The sequence below is a fragment of the Zingiber officinale genome, chromosome 9B (assembly GCF_018446385.1).
Source record: "Zingiber officinale cultivar Zhangliang chromosome 9B, Zo_v1.1, whole genome shotgun sequence".
Taxonomy (NCBI): Eukaryota; Viridiplantae; Streptophyta; class Magnoliopsida; order Zingiberales; family Zingiberaceae; genus Zingiber; species Zingiber officinale.
This window is the reverse complement of record NC_056003.1, coordinates 74641515-74658642: the sequence shown is the minus strand read 5'-3', so window position 1 is coordinate 74658642 and position 17128 is coordinate 74641515. Positions and strand designations below refer to the sequence as shown.

Here is a 17128-nt window from a genome sequence, read left to right as displayed (position 1 = left end):
TATTGTGTCGGGTCAAAATAGAGGATTTTATTATTTTTTAGCAATAGCGAGTTAGATACCTCTAGCATTTCACTTCCTTATAAACATTAAGTTTAACTTTTATTTAAATGTCTTTATAGTCATAAACTTTGTTATTTTCCCTTTGTCTTTACTCTACCATTTATAACTATTATGGTTTAGGTGATGAAAAATATGATTTTTTTTTCTTTTGTTCTATGTCTAAAAAGGCTCATTTAATTCTTGATAAATGATAATGGTTGATTTTCTTTTTTATTGAGTTTTGTCATCTTGTACATGTGTTTTTTATCTATTTATTTTTTTATTATTCACGAATAAAGATGAGTCAAGGATGGGAGCATGATTTATTTTATTATTATTTCATTTTATTGTTCAACCTAGAGTCTAGCATCTTTTGATTGCACACCCCATTTAATAATAAGTTGAGATCGAGTTGTAAGTGCTTGGGTGACAATTTGAATAGCCTACCATGACACCATAACCCCAGGGGCATGTATCTTTTAACAAAAGTCAAAATATAATGTGTGTCTTTGAGAATTTTAGAAAGTTAAATGCAATCTTTGATAAAATGCCCTTTAATTTTTACCTTGTTGTAGTATTAGTGAGTCCCTCGACATTTTGCTAAAGAGGCGGTCGCTGCTTTGAAATCATTTGCACCTGTCGAAGCACCTTGGAAAGATAGCATGTTCCACCAAAAACAGCAGAAGCTTTCTATGGCTTCCTAGAGGAGGTTATTAAATGTCTTGGTTGAGGTCCAACTAAAAGACGGACTTTAACTAAAAGATTAAAATCAATTTGATAAGAATGTAAAGGGTCCTTTTTGTTAGTCAATGAATTGGATAGCCGAACCGAGAAACTCTAAAGAAATCCTACGAGGATAAACCCCTTAGTCGGATTCCCATTCTCTAGCTATTCCGTGGGCTCTGTCGGAGGATTTCTTGGATCATAATCGTCTGTATTGATATCATCCGACAATAAAGCCACTCCAACGCACGATCCGTAATTCATAATTTGCAAGTTTAATAACCTATTGGGGTTTCAAAACTTGATTTCCTATAAAAGGTTTTAATTTCTTTCTTCCTTTTTTTTTTGACATTTTCTTATTCTATTCATTCTTTATCCCATGATAATTTAAACATCAAGAGATCTTACCAGGATAATTCCTGGCGAACCCTCCAACACGTGCTAGTCTATGTAGAAAACGTCGTTAGCGAGGTCCAATAAAGCGATAGATTTTTACCGTGAAATGTAACATCGTAAACTTTGAAAACATCCCTCATAAACTTGGATCAAAGACAGACCAATATCAGGAATGCTGTAATCTATAAACTATCAATACAGTTGCAATATTAGCTAAATATGTTCCCAATAAAAAGCCTTTACCGACTTTGTTAAAGGCTCAAACACTATCGTTTATCCCGTTTACATATTTACAATATTCCCCCTGCTAACAGGCTAGTTTAATTAGCTGTTCTTATTTATTAATATAAATTTCAAAAAATCAATTGGAAATATCCCTGAAACTCTAAACTATAATTTACTCCCTCTCATTTCAAAAATAGTATTTTTCAAAGCCCTTGCCTCTCTAAATTATCTGAAGCTTCTTTTTCTTTGTCCACAGGACTGGACTTCAGCTATCCACACTCAAAGAAAATTGAAATCATCCACAGGACTGGACCAGCTACATCCAGCAGACCATCCCAAAACACCTAGGATGACATCGACGCTTGCACAAGCATTCACCTACAATAATCTCGTATATAAGACAAGGAACAAGAAAAATAAAATAATTTATGAAACCAACCATACCAGGTTTTCATATAATCCTTCGAAATGAAACAGAATAACACCCATACCCCTTTTTTTGTCAATCTCTGCCTGTTTCAGTACATTGAAGATTAGGTTGATATGCAACATATAGCACCAAAATAACTCATGAAGTTTCATTATCACTAACCACACAAGAACATATCCTGATTCCAGCAGCTGTCAATGCTGATGTAACTTCAGCCATCATGCCTACGAAGAGAGTACATAGATTAGGAGAATGGGCTGTAAATGGAATATGATGAACGTTGTTTCTATTCAAACTTTATAATAACAGACAACATAGAACGAACAAATTCATTCAGTATTGCTTGTTATCTTTACCAAAAAGGGAAATGTAGTAATTAATTGTCATTTAATGGTATTATTATGCAGGAAAGTAGCAGTGAGATCTTGGATGCATTCCATCTAGACCAAATAGAAAGGAACTGAGATTCAATGGATGTTCCATCTAGACAATACAGAAAAGACAGTGAAAACAGAAAGAGGGAGAGAGCACATGAATCCATTCATCACTCCTACATCACGAATCCATTTTCATATTGCTTTCTCACCCCCTCCCTTCCTGCTCCTATTTATGTCTAAGTAAAGCAAGCCTTAATATTATAAATATCAAGTGCTTGGAGAATAGAAATAATGCTACCTTTGCGATCAATACATGCAACGTAAAACCATTGAACTGACTGCCCTTCCACATCATGCCACAATGTGATTTTGCCTGCTTTCCAGCTTTCTAAACCAGGCAACACTTCTTTGTATGTAGGAATCTTTCCATATATGAACTTTGTAAGAGCATGGTCACCAATCATTGGATTACCATTGATCTTCATACTCATTTTCTGTGCACTCTTGTTGGGCTTTCCATTGATTTTAAGCAACCCAACATTGTTCTGAATTGGCACGAGGTTATGCTTTGTTTTTGCAGAAGTTGATTCTTCCACAATTGCAAGAATTTTTTCCCATATGGATTTTCTTTCACTGGGTAAAGACCTAGGGAATGTCTGGTCGTACTCACTCCCTCCCTTGAGATCAGCAACAAAATCATCTACTGCATCTGCAGTTATTTCAGTTGCAGCAAGTGCAGCTTGCTCTCTCAAAAACTGGTAAAGATACAATGGTTAATGAGATAACTCATCCAATAGTAATTAAATAAATGTGAATAAGGACTCCTACTTTCATTATCTTATGTCTAGCACTGCGAGTTTTTGCATGCTGCAGCCATTGCTGATGCCTCTGGAAAGCTGACTTGCTTGATAAAGCCTAGCAAACAGAGAATTATATTTAACTAAAAAAATAAAGGGAGATCAGGAAACACAACACTCAAGAGAAAGGATCAGGTAACTACACTTGGTCACCAGGAAGTGACATTTTAGAATTGGTGAAGTGAGAGCTAAATTACACTGATTAAAGATATTAAGCAAATACACTCCACTTAGTTTTTAGTATAATTATTATGCTGGCAAAAGGCACAGTTTTAAATACAATTACCAATTCCTTACGAGAAATTATCTTGACAAATTAAATCAAGATACTAGGTTGTAGAAGTCAGAAATAGCATAAAATCTACCAATTAACCCAATATGTCTAAGGTAACTGACAACTAAAAATTAACAATACATTTCATACCCATGGTAAGACTATAACATCAAGTTGCCTAATATTAACCTTTCATCTAGAGTTGATATGCTGGTAAACAAAAAAATGATGTGATAAGTGCATAAAGGAACAATCTTAGCAAGGGTACTATCAATTTCTTGAATTAAATTATACTGAAGATGATTATATAGTCTCGTGAACCAGGAAGTTCTTTCATTTTGGTTCCATGTCTCACTTAAGTGACTCTTCTTGATCATCTTCACCAATGGGCATAAGCCCAGTGACCAAAGCATGCAAACCATTCATTATACTTTCAAAACAAAATTGAATACTCTAACAAAAGTTGAAATTAGAATAACAATCAGAATAAGTACATCATATTTGACAACTATTATGCAAATGTAAAACCCATATTTTTTATAAAAAAAAATATTGCATCCACACTTCATTTTCATTAGCATGCATTGCTAACACTTATAAAATAGTAGATGCAACATTTGAAATCTTGAGATGAGCTACGGTTAACGGTCCCCAACTGATTCAAAACTTGTTGGGTGCATCGAGTGATGGTGTCAAAGGGTGTGCCAAACACCAAAAAAGAGAAGGGGAAGAAGAGGAGGAAGAAAATTACCTGCTCCATTGTGGACGAGGAGATGAGGTTATTGCAGAAATTGCAAAGAGAACTCGTGCAAAAATGAGAAGGGGGAAGGAGTTGGATTTTTGCACAACCATCTCTAGATCTCACGATGAACAACGACAAGGAAAAGGGAAAAGAATCAAACTGCCACGGCACAGGTGTGGATCTTGCAGCGAACAATAACAAGAAGGGGAAAGAAGTTAGACTTTCACGACACATGAGCGTTGTCGGATTTTGCGATGAACAAGGAGAAAGTGTTGGTGCAGGAGCACCAGAAGATCGAACTTAAGTTTTGATAATTGTCAAGGGTTCTAAGTTAAGTGTTATTATTGATCTAACAAGTTGAACTAAGTGTGCAAGAAAGTCCCGCGACAACTGACCAACCCACGTCAATGATCCAAGCGCCCGGAGGGGGTCCGAGCGCCCGAATGTGGATAAACTTCAAGGATGAAGTTTCGACGAGAGCTCGCGTCAGCACAGTCTATGCATTCGGGAGGGGATCAAAGCGCCCAGACGAGGCCATAAAAGAAGACTTCAACCAGCAGCTTCCAAACATCTTCCACTTCTGCGCATTGCTCCGATAAAGTCTCTACAACGCCCGAAAGCTACTCCGACAACGACTACACTAAAGATCTGATTCTCCAAGTCGTCGGTATTGATTTTATTATTCAAGTTACTTGTATTCAAATTGTAATTACTCTTGTAACTTTCCGATTGATTAGTATTTGCCTAACGAAAGCACTCTCACGTGCGGCCCTTGGAGTAGGAATCGTCATTGGATCCAAACCAAGTAAATCTTGATTTATTAGAGTTGTCTGCTTTCTTTCTTTCTTGATTCTGCTACTGCTTGTCTCTCCAAGTCTTTTAAAACAAACGTGAAGGCCACAAGCATTATTTTATATACAATAATTATCTAAATTAACTATTGTTTATTTAATTAATTAATAATTTAAATAATATATATTTAAAATAGGAAAAAAATTAGAATAACAATTAAATATTAAAATAGTAAAAAAATATAAAATAATTTTAAAAATATCAGAATATAAATTTGATTTATTACAATTTTTATAAAATTTTTTAGATTTTTTTTAATTTTTTAGATTTTTTTTAAAAAATTTAGAATTTTTAAATAAAATTTAAAACATTAAAAATAAGTTCAGAATATGTTTTAATAAAATTTATTAATTTTTTTAAAATTTTAAGTATATTTTTTATATTTTATTGGAATAATTTAACTAAGATTTATAAAAGTCTCTTTAAAATATCCCACTTGGGAATTGTTTGATTTATTAAAGTGTAATATTAGTTTTTAACAGTAACCCTGCTCCCCCCGACGCCCCGCGACTCCAGCGTGCCCCCGCGATGCCCGCGAGTCCCGCGACGACGTCGGAGGCGTCCAACGACGCCTCCGATGGCACCGGAAGCATCCAGTGATGCTGGAAAAGCGTCCGCCATCGCGTCACGACGCCACGCGGACACCATCGCCCGTGATGCTGAACGCCCCGCGGACGTCTCAGACAGCGCCGAAGGCATCGGACGACACCTCACTGCCACTCGAGACACACATGCATGACGTGCTAGTTTCGGTTCACCGACGGAACAATAAAAACCGTTCGTGCCGAGCGGCACGAAACGACATTTTAATCGTTGAAACTTTGTATATATTTCACTTAGTTCGATATTTCTTTTTGTTGATTTTTATTCCATTATGATACATCAGTTTATGTAAGTGTAACATTCAAATAAATTTATCAAATAGAGTTGACTGAAAATCCTCATGACCACCAGAGAAAGATCCTATCAGCAGTTCTTGATAAAAAAAAATAGTTGTTTTAGTATTGTTTTTTCACAAAATTTTCCTGTTCTTTTTCCCTTTCCCTCTATAGTTCATCTTTCCTTCCTTTTCTATTTCTTCCTGCTTCACATAGACACAATCTGCTTGTTGCTACTAGTAGAATAGCACCATTTGTACGCAAAGGAGACCAGGGATGGTGCATAAGAGGAGCACCTTAGAGAGGATGGGATAATAGTGATTCATCACCAATAAAAGGAAATTTGAATACGTTAGTGGAGTCAAGAATTTGGAATTAAGTTATTTGTATTTGGAGAGAGTAGCAGTCACAGAGATTACACAGTGAGGCAAACAATCTAGTACACAGATCTCAAATGCAACCTCCTTTGCCTTTGAAGATTAGTGCTGCCTTGTGCAATAGTAGCATGGAGCAAGTAATGGGAAAGAAGGAGGAAAGAAAAAAAGAGGAAAAAGGGAAGATTATAAATAGCAAAAGGCATGAGACATATAAAATAGTTAAAAATCTAATAAAATATATCTTTAATACAAAAGGCTAAAATGAAAGTTCTTTATTGACCATTTTGATGAAGTGTATTTGACTAATGTGTATTAGTGATGGAACCACGTGAAATTGATAAAAGAGATGAGGAAGTTTCTTACAAAATTAAAAGTGCACTTAATTTCTAAAACAATTTTTTTTCTAAAATTCCAAAATTATGTTATTTACTATTGTCCGTGTGACCCCATTTTAGCAATTGTTTTGTGATTCCAGCTCACAACCCTTGAATGAAGTCAAGAAGCAGAGTTGTTGATTGGTAATCACGAACAACAATCAACTTATGAAGCATCTCTCTAGTGTCACATCTGTCCAATAGTCAGGCGTTTGTCCAATTCTCCAACATGACGTCTCTCCTATGCTCTAGTATCTTCTCTAGATGTAACATGATTTAGAGTCGCCGACCAACAGTCTGGCAGTAGCCAATCAGCAAGAACCTCACCATTTAGCCATGCTCGATGCAACATCTCTGAGACATCAGTCTGGTTCTCGGGCATTTCTCCTACTTGCTACACTAGTTTCCCTAGTGCGTAGAGTAATACAACTTACAGTCACAACAACTATCAGTCCACATCTCTCAATTGTCCAGCTGCCAGCACCTCTCAATTGTCCGTCTGGCATCTCTCTCACGTCTCTACCAGCATCTCTTAGATTTTAACACGAAAACTTTCCACTTCTCTCCATTTCTCCTATGTCTTCCCTAGAAGTAATTATAACACTGCATCTTTCCTATCAGTAACTATAACACTGATTTTTTCCATGTACTTATCAGCTATTTTCTTCTCCTATTGATTTAATTGTTCAGTGCCGTATAAACAAAAAGGGTTTGTGAGAGATAAAGGACAGTTTGTATATGATTTAAGCAATTTATGCAGAAGAAAATTGCAGAACTAATACTTTGAGCTCTAAGTTACTCACATTGTATGTGATTATCTCAACGACATCAGCATTGACAAGCACGTGCATGGGTGAAACAAGATTACCATTGACCTGAAAAGAGATGGACAGATATACCATTATTTTGTCAAAATATAATAGTAGCTGTTAAATGTGTACCTTTGCAGCAACCATGCTGTTTCCGATTTCAGTGTGAATCATATAAGCATAATCAATTACGGTGGCACCCTTAGGAAGGTTTTTAATCTACAACACATGGTATTAAAGGAAAGTAAATATGCAGCTATCTTGTTACAGAAAATTACACTCCTTGATTAGATTACCTGTCCTTTTGGTGTAAAAACAAAAACAAGGCTACCCAACAGGTCTCGCATGACAGTGTCAACAAATTCCCTGGAACTCATGTTACCAACAAACTCCTGCTGCCATTCTCTGATTGCGTTGAGCCAACCAATCTGGAGAGTAACAAGGAAACTTCGACTTCATTAATGTTTTGATGGGTAAAGTTAATGTAGATAACGAAGTTGTTCTGAAATTACTAAAGTCTTGCATAGAGATGTGGTATAACGAACAGATTAGACTTTAATGCTTCCAGAAATAAGATTAATCTAAAAATGAAAAGCTTCAAGAACTACAACAATAATTTTTTCAAAAGATATATTTGTAATCTGAACATTTAAAATCAAATTTTTTTTTTATGTATGTTAATCAGTTAGACAATACTATAAATTATATTTTTATACTTGTTAAATAATATGAAGATATATATTCATACATTTGCAATAAAGTATGGGGTGCATGTAAACCCGATCACGGTTCGGAACTGTTGGTTCGACGGTTCCCGGAAGGTCGACCTTTAACCTTAACCGTCGAAGACGGTAACGGTTCACAATTCAAAACCACTTATTCACAATTTAGAACCGCCAATTCACGATTCGTCACGGTTCAAGATTATTATTCTTTTTTAAAAAATTATTTAAAAATTATAAAGTTATAAAAAAGAGGGTTTGTACTTATTTAAGTTGTCTACGTATCCCCTTACGATATAGGGAAGTAAATCTCATGTAGTTGGCTTACCTTTTTACCCTTTTTACCTTAGGAAGTAGCGTTAGCGTTATTACTTACTTCTATTTCCCGTTCCCGTTGTGTTCATTCCTTGGGTATCAAATTCTTCTACTTCGTCATCTGAAAATTACATTCCATGTATTCTTTATTTTTTTTTTTTTTTGACTCTCGTTCAATCATCAAGTAATGCTTGCGCTTCCAAAGTGTCTAGAGACAATCGATCGTCGTTCATCCAATTTATTACCTCCAAAACTAAACGTATGTTCTACGGTGATACAACTCCAGATCAGCTCCAAGCTAATGAGACAGGACTGCAAGTCGAGATGTACGTCCCGAACCAAGAGGAGCATGAAGGGGACTTGCACGTGCCAGCTGAGCCGATAACGAAAGCAGAGGTCAAGCAAGTTCAACGTGTTGTACAAGCATTGACATCTCGTATCTTGGAAGGGAAGGCTATGGAGTCACAGTCGATGCCATGCTGAATGATCAACTTTATACAAGTCGACCATAAAATGGGTCAATCAGCTACGAAAGAATGGAATATCATGATGCAACATGTTCCTAGTAAAATACCATACTAGAATGCATATTGTTAGGTGGGAAAACCAACCATTCTGGTTGGAATTGGTGTGTCATTTAATGCTACCTACATTTTGGACGAATTCCCAAGATGGAGGACAGCTAGAGGGGGTGTGCATGAAGACTTGCATTCATTATCTTCTCTTTCCATGCCCTGGAAAGATGGAGGACAGCTAGAGGGGGTGTGCATGAAGACTTGCATTCATTATCTTCTCTTTCCATGCCCTGGAAAGATGGAGGACAGCTAGAGGGAGTGTGCATGAAGACTTGCATTCATTATCTTCTCTTTCCATGCCCTGGAAAGATGGAGGACAACTAGAGGGAGTGTGCATGAAGACTTGCATTCATTATCTTCTCTTTCCATGCCTTGGAAACTACCATTTTTAGTTCTATATAATGTCTTTGATATCTCAACCAATATTATATCTTGAGAGAGTTTTTCTCCTTGATATTCTTCAGCAACTTTGGAAGGATTACGGGTGAGCACTTGTAATTCTCAACACTCTTATAATATTGGTTCTTGGTTCTGTTATAATCATTGGGTCGATATTCTCCATTTTCTCATAATATTGGTTCTTGATTCTCTATAATCAACGGGTCAATATTCCATCCTTTCGAAAACCTCCTTTGGGCGATTCCGGAACTAAGTTCCAAATCTTATTGTTGCTGGGTCTCGCGGCATTGTTCGTCGAGGTTCGCATCATCTTTGGTATCAGAGTCAAGTTCCAAATCAGGTTTATCTATCTTTCCTAGTGTTTATATTTTTATCATTTCAATCAGTCCATACTCATCTTGTTATCTTCATCTACTTTCTAGTTTTGTTGCAAAAAAAAAAAAAAGGAAGAACAAAAAAAAAGGGAAGAACAAAAGGAGGAACCAAAAAAAAAAAAAAAAAAAAAGAGGAGCAGAAAAGACAAGGAAGAACAAAGATCATTTGCTTTGTTTTGATTGCATCTCGTGATATACATCCAGTGTCATCTGTGGCTGTCGTGATTCCATTTGCATTTTTTTCTCAACACCGTTTACCATCTCCATTGTGCTGCTTTAAACTGATTTGCTTTATCTTATCAGCGATTCTATTTTGCTTCATCATATCATCATTTTTGTTTGCTTCATATCTTCTTCCATCATTCCTTGATTGACATCGTAACCTCGATCCAACTAAGCCTAGAATCGGTGTTCTGAGTTTGTTCGGTTGAATAAGTGATTGCTTGTTTTGACTTGCTTAGTTTCTCTAGAACTTTTTGGAGGAAAATAAGTGAGCAAAGAGAACTCAATTTTCTAAGTGAAACACAAGTGTTTGTGTGACATCCAACTGAGTGCAAACACGTAAGGGAGTGAGTAAGGATCCTCCTTTGTTCGTAATATTTCAGTTGCAGCTCACTATGTCTCGAGAGCACGGTGGCAGGGTTGATCCGAGTGATGGAGGAGGGGTTGATCAGACCACGATCATGCGGGCTATACAGCAACAATTTGATCGCATGAATGTCGTATTCAATGAGATTCGAGATCGGCTAAATAGGCATGAGGATCGGCTCGAACAACTTCAGCAAGAGCCATTACCTAGGTATCGGAGACCCGACCAGCGGTCACATTTTGCTCCAAATGTCCCAAATGATGACTATGATGATGGGGCGAGCAATGAAGTGGTCTCAATGCTACTTGGAGAAGGGCTAGGGCTATCAGACCCGAAAGGCCAAGGCATGTTCAAAGGCAATACCGAGAAAGGGAAGCCGTAGATCGTAACATGGGTGCCATCAAGCTGTCTATTCCTCCATTTCAAGGTAAAAATGACCCTAATGTTTATATTGAATGGGAAAAGAAAGTTGAGCTAGTATTCGATTGCCACAATTACTCGGAGGAGAAGAAAGTGAAGCTTGCTGCGGTGGCTTTCACCTATTATGTCATTGTATGGTGGGATCAGCTGACCCTGAGTAGACGTCGGAACCGTGAGCTTCCCATCGATAATTGGGAGGACATGAAAGCCGTTATGAGAAGAAGGTTTGTTCCATCTCACTATTATCGGGACTTACATTTGAAATTGCAAAGTCTGAAGCAGGGGTCCATGACTGTGGAAGACTACCACAAGGAGATGGAGATAGCCTTGATTCGGGCTAACATTGAGGAGGACCAAGAGGCGACCATGGCTCGATTCATTTGTGGCCTGAACCGTGAGATTGCCAATATTGTTGAGTTGCATCACTATGTGGAGCTTGACCATGTGGTGCACATGGCAATAAAAGTTGAAAGACAACTCAAGAAAGGAGTGCGATCATCTTCCAAGTATGAGGCAACGAGTTCATCTCCTTGGAAGCAAAAGTGGGGATCATCAAAACCAACTGAGAAAGCAATTTCAAAATCGAAGGGCGAAACGAATATGACCAAGACCCAATCTAGCAACAAGGATAAGGGTAATTCATCTTCCCAACCTCAAAGAAATCGTGGCATCAAATGTTTTCGTTGTTTAGGATCAGGTCATATTACTTCTCAATGCCCGAACAAGCGAGCAATGATCATGTTGGATAATGGGGAAATCGAAACTAAAGAGGAAGATGAAGGAAATGAGTCCACTCCATCAGTTGAAGATACTAGTGATGTTGAGCTTGCTGTTGATGGCCAAGCTCTTGTTGTGCTAAGAGCTCTTCATATGCAAGCCAAAGGGGGTGATGACGGGCTGCAAAGGGAGAACATCATCTACACCCGCTGCCATGTGAAAGATCGGGTATGCGGTTTGATTATTGATGGTGGCAGCTGTGTTAATGTGGCAAGCAAGTTAATGGTGGGCAAGCTTGGTCTCCCTATCTTGAAGCATCCAAAGCCGTATAGACTCTAATGGCTCAATAACAGCGGTGAGATGAAGGTAACCAAGTAGGTCCTTGTTTCATTTACGATTGGAAGGTACACGGATGAGGTTTTGTGTGATGTTGTACCCATGCAAGCTAGCCATTTGCTTCTTGGAAGGTCGTGGCAATTTGATAGACGGACCACACATGATGGGTACAAGAACCGTTACAGCTTCAGCAAGGATGGTAGGAACATTACACTTGCACCTTTGACACCTCATCAAGTATTTGAGGAACAGCTCCAGATCAAAAGGTCCGTTGCAGCAAGAGGAAAAAGTGTGGCTGAGATAGAAAAAGAAAATGAGAGTGAAAATGAGAAAAAAGATGGTGGACTGAAAATGGAAAAAGAGAGTGGAAAAAAAGAAAAGATTGAGAATTCATTTGTGAAAAAGAAAGAAGAAAGAAAAATGAGCTTTTATGCAAAAGAAAGAGAGATCAAAAGTGTCTTTAACTCTGATAGACCGATGATCTTGTTTCTATACAAGGAGGTCTATCTTTCTTTGGTTGACCATAATGTTTCTTTGCCTAGTGTTGTGATGTCTCTTTTGCAGGATTTCAAGGATGTCTTTTTCGAGGATATGTCACCTAGGTTACCACCCAAAAGAGGAATCGAGCATCAGATTAATTTCATTCCGGGAGCTTCCATTCCAAACCGACCAGCTTATCGAAGTAGCCCAGAAGAGACCAAAGAGCTTCAAAGGCAAGTTGAAGAACTTTTGACCAAAGGACATGTTCGTGAAAGCATGAGTCCCTGTGTTGTGCCTGTGCTGCTGGTTCCAAAGAAAGACAGGACTTGAAGGATGTGCGTAGATTGTCGAGCTGTAAACAAGATAACGGTAAGGTATCGTCATCCTATTCCTTGCTTAGATGATATGCTTGATGAATTGCATGGATCCATTATGTTTTCTAAGATTGATTTGAAGAGTGGGTATCATCAAATTCGAATTAAGGAAGGGGATGAGTGGAAAACAGCTTTTAAGACAAAACAGGAGTTGTATGAATGGTTAGTGATGCTATTTGGATTGACGAATGCTCCTAGCACATTTATGCATCTCATGAATCATGTGTTGCGTGCATTTATTGGAAAATTTGTTGTTTATTTTGATGGCATTCTAATCTATAGCAAGAGTTTGCATGACCATATTGATCATTTGAAATGTGTGCTTGAAGCTTTGAGGCATGAAAAATTGTTTGTCAACCTAAAGAAATGCAGCTTTTGCGTAGATAGGGTTGTTTTTCTTCAATTTGTTGTCAGTTCCAGAGGCATGGAAGTTGATGAGGAGAAGGTGAAAGTTATCAAGGAATGGCCTATCCCTAGCACCATCACTGAAGTAAGGAGTTTTCATGGTTTAGCCGGATTCTATAGGAGGTTTGTGCCAAATTTCAGCACCATCGCTGCCCCTTTGACGGAAATCATCAAGAAGAATGTTAGATTTAAGTGGGGAGAGGCACAAGAGAAAGCCTTCAACACATTAAAAGAAAAGCTAAGCTCTGCTCCTTTACTACTTCTACCAAATTTTTCTAAGGCTTTTGAAATCGAATGTGATGCTTCTGGTATTGGTATAGGTGTTGTTCTTATGCAAGAAAAGAGGCCAATTGCCTACTTCAGTGAGAAGCTCAATGGTGCAGCGTTGAACTACTCAACATATGACAAGGAGCTCTATGCATTGGTGCGAGCTTTGGAGACATGGCAACATTACTTGTGGTGCAAGGAGTTCATCATTCACACGGAGCATGAGTCACTGAAGCATTTGAAAGCCAAGGTAAATTGAATCGTAGACATGCTCGTTGGATTGAATTCATTGAAATGTTTCCTTATGTGATCCCATACAAGCAAGGAAAAGAGAATGTGGTAGCAGATGCTTTGTCACGCAAGTACACCCTTATCTCTATCTTAGGGTCAAAGTTTCTTGGATTTGAGCACCTGAAGGAATTGTATGTGAATGATGCTGACTTTGCTGATATCTTTAAAGCATGCGAAAATGGTGCATTTGATAAGTTCTATATGCATGATGGTTACTTGTTTCGAGAAAATAGACTTTGCATTCTCCGAAGTTCTATGCGTGAGTTGCTTGTTAGGGAGTCACATGGGGGTGGATTAATGGGGCATTTTGGAGCTATGAAAACCTTGGACATTTTGAAAGAACATTTCTTCTGGCCTCATATGAAAAGAGATGTTGAAAGGATTTGCATTAGGTGCATTGCATGTAAGAAAGCCAAGTCTAAGGTGCAACCACATAGACTTTATATGTCTTTGCCTGTGCCTAGCCACCCTTAGACTGATATGTCAATGGATTTTGTGTTAGGTTTGCCTAGGACTAGGAATGGCCGAGATAGTATTCTTGTGGTTGTGGACTGATTTTTGAAAATGACACACTTTATCCCTTGCCATAAAACTGATGATGCTACACATGTGGCAAATTTATTCTTTAGGGAGGTGGTCCATTTGCATGGGGTCCCTAGAACAATTGTTAGTGATCAGGATGCGAAGTTCCTCAGCAATGTTTGACGAGTCTTGTGGGGAAAACTTGGGACAAAGTTGTTATTCTCTACCACTTGTCACCCACAGACTGATGGGCAAACCGAGGTCGTTAATCGAACCTTGGGAAATTTGTTGTGTTCTACCATTGGGAAGAATTTGAAAGCTTGGGAAGATTGCATACCATTCATTGAATTTGCATACAATAGGGTTATGCATTCTTCTACTAAATATTCACCTTTTGAGATTGTCTATGGCTTTAATCCATTAACTCCAATGGATTTAATCCCATTACCTGTGGATGAGATTGCTAGCCTTAAAGGTCAAGTGAAGGCTGATTTGGTGAAAAGGATCCATGACAAGGCAAGGTAACACATGCTGAGGAGGAATGAGCAGATTGCAACCCGTGCCAACAAGGGACGAAAGCTGATTACTTTTCAACCTGGAGACTGGGTCTGGGTTCATTTTCGAAAGGAGTGATTTCCGAAACGAAGGCAATCCAAGCTGAACACACGTGGTGATGGACCATTTCAAGTTCTGGAGAAAATCAACGACAATGCATACAAGTTCGATCTTCCAGGTGAGTACCAAGTGAGTTCAACCTGTAATGTTTCTGATCTTTCCCCTTTTGTTGTTTCAGATTCGAGGACGAATCCTTTTGAGGAAGGGGGGGATGATACAACTCCATATCAGCTCCAAGCCAATGAGACAGGACTGCAAGTCGAGATATACGTCCCGAACCAAGAGGAGCATGAAGGGGACTTGCACATGCCAGCTGAGCCAATAACGAAAGCAGAGGTCAAGCAAGTTCAACGTGCTGTACAAGCATTGACATCTCGTATCTTGGAAGGGCAGGCTATGGAGCCACAGTCGATGTCATGCCGAATGATCAACTTTATACAAGTCGACCCTAAAATGGGTCAATCAGCTGCGGAAGAATGGAATATCATGATGCAACATGTTCCTAGTCAAATACCATACTAGAATGCATATTGTTAGGTGGGAAAACCAACCATTCTGGTTGGAATTGGTGTGTCATTTAATGCCACCTACATTTTGGACGAATTCCCAAGATGGAGGACAGCTAGAGGGGGTGTGCATGAAGACTTGCATTCATTATCTTCTCTTTCCATGTCTTGGAAAGATGGAGGACAGCTAGAGGGAGTGTGCATGAAGACTTGCATTCATTATCTTCTCTTTCCATGCCTTGGAAACTACCATTTTTAGTTCTATATAATGTCTTGAGTAGATATCAAAGAGGGCAGCCAACATTATATCTTGAGAGAGTTTTTCTCCTTGCTGTTCTTCAGCAACTTTGCAAGGATTACAGTTGAGCACTTGTAATTCTCAACACTCTTATAGTATTGGTTCTTGGTTCTGTTATAATCATTGGGTCGATATTCTCCATTTTCTCATAATATTGGTTCTTGATTCTCTATAATCAACGGGTCAATATTCCATCCCTTCGAAAACCTCCTTTGGACAATCTCGGAACTGAGTTCCAAATCTTATTGTTGCTGGGTCTCGCGGCATTGTTCGTCGAGGTTCGCATCATACGGCAACGATCTGGATAAGCTAAAATTTCTTTTGCGATAATAGAGGATAGGAAAACTTGAGCCTTCTGTGACCGCCACCATAAAATATCGAAATTTGACTCGTTATCTGCTTTGCTAAAATCAAAAGTAAAATAATTCTAATTTTCTATCTAGAACTTGAGGATCCTCGTGGACATTTTGTTCGTTCTTTTAATAAAAGTTGTGCTTTTATAAATTTTAAATTACTACTAGTACTGATATTTTGTGTTTCAGATATATTAATTTCTAATCCATATTTTATACTATAATCTTTATAAATTTCATATAAATGATTTTTAATATCATGTATAATCTTAAAAGAATAAGGAGAAGAAGAATCTTTAAATGAAATTAAAGCATCAAAATACAAAACTAACTTTTCCTATAAAATTAATAATTCAAGTCTAGGGTTTTAAGCCAACGTAACTAAATAACATATTTTTCTCATTTTGCTTTCACTGCTAAAACACAAGGAGATAAAAATTCATTCATACTATGTTCATTTAAAACTAAAACTATACTACAAAAATTCACCATAGCTAAATGCGAAGTAGGATAATAAACATCATAAAATTGTTCGGTTACACCATTAAATACTTTATATTGGTGTGAAAATAAATATATATTAATATTTTGTAAAAAATAAATGAGCATAATAATTCTCTCTTTTGAAAAGAATCTTGTAATGATTAATATGTTGAATTTCAACACGTTGGTATACATGAAAATTTTCTAGATCTCATTTCATTACTTTTACAAAATCTACCCATTGTTTCATTATAGTAGGATGTAACCATAAATAATAAATAACACTTTTAATTAGTTTAATACGATTTTTCTAAAATTCTTAATCCATCTTGAACACATAAATTTAAAAAATGAAATATGCGACAAATATAAAAAAAAAACTATCAATAGCAGGTTGACATAGAAATTTAAGTTCTTCCATACTAGTAGTTTTAAAACTTGATTTATCAAATGATAATGAAAATATTTTATAAGTTAATCCATATTTTTCTAAAATTAAATATAATAATTGAGAGATATTGTGAGCATTGTGTAATTTATCAAAAACACTATAGGCTAATAAACGTTTTTGAATTTTCCAAGAGTTATTGATCGAAGGCAAGTCACACCCATATATGAATGCATTTGCTAATGATCACTCCAAATATTATAACATAAACAAACTTTATTGGTTAATTTACTAAATTCTTCAATTAAAGTTTTTTCCTTGCCTTACTAATCTTTTAATTGTATGA

At 37.2% G+C, this 17128-nt stretch overlaps 1 protein-coding gene across 1 annotated transcript in view; it reads right to left on the bottom strand.

Annotated features, from left to right (window-relative positions):
- Positions 1-1316: 1316 nt before the first annotated feature.
- LOC122022551 (putative GTP diphosphokinase RSH1, chloroplastic) overlaps positions 1317-17128 on the bottom strand; it is a 53477-nt gene continuing 37665 nt past the window's right edge. The window contains exons 17-24 of the mRNA XM_042580582.1: positions 7650-7781; positions 7486-7572; positions 7348-7419; positions 3019-3105; positions 2489-2945; positions 1976-2037; positions 1828-1896; positions 1317-1761 (exon numbers count right to left, since the gene is read on the bottom strand). Coding sequence (XP_042436516.1) covers positions 1663-1761; positions 1828-1896; positions 1976-2037; positions 2489-2945; positions 3019-3105; positions 7348-7419; positions 7486-7572; positions 7650-7781 — 1065 coding nt within the window. The 3' untranslated portion in view covers positions 1317-1662. The remainder of the gene's footprint in view (positions 1762-1827; positions 1897-1975; positions 2038-2488; positions 2946-3018; positions 3106-7347; positions 7420-7485; positions 7573-7649; positions 7782-17128) is intronic.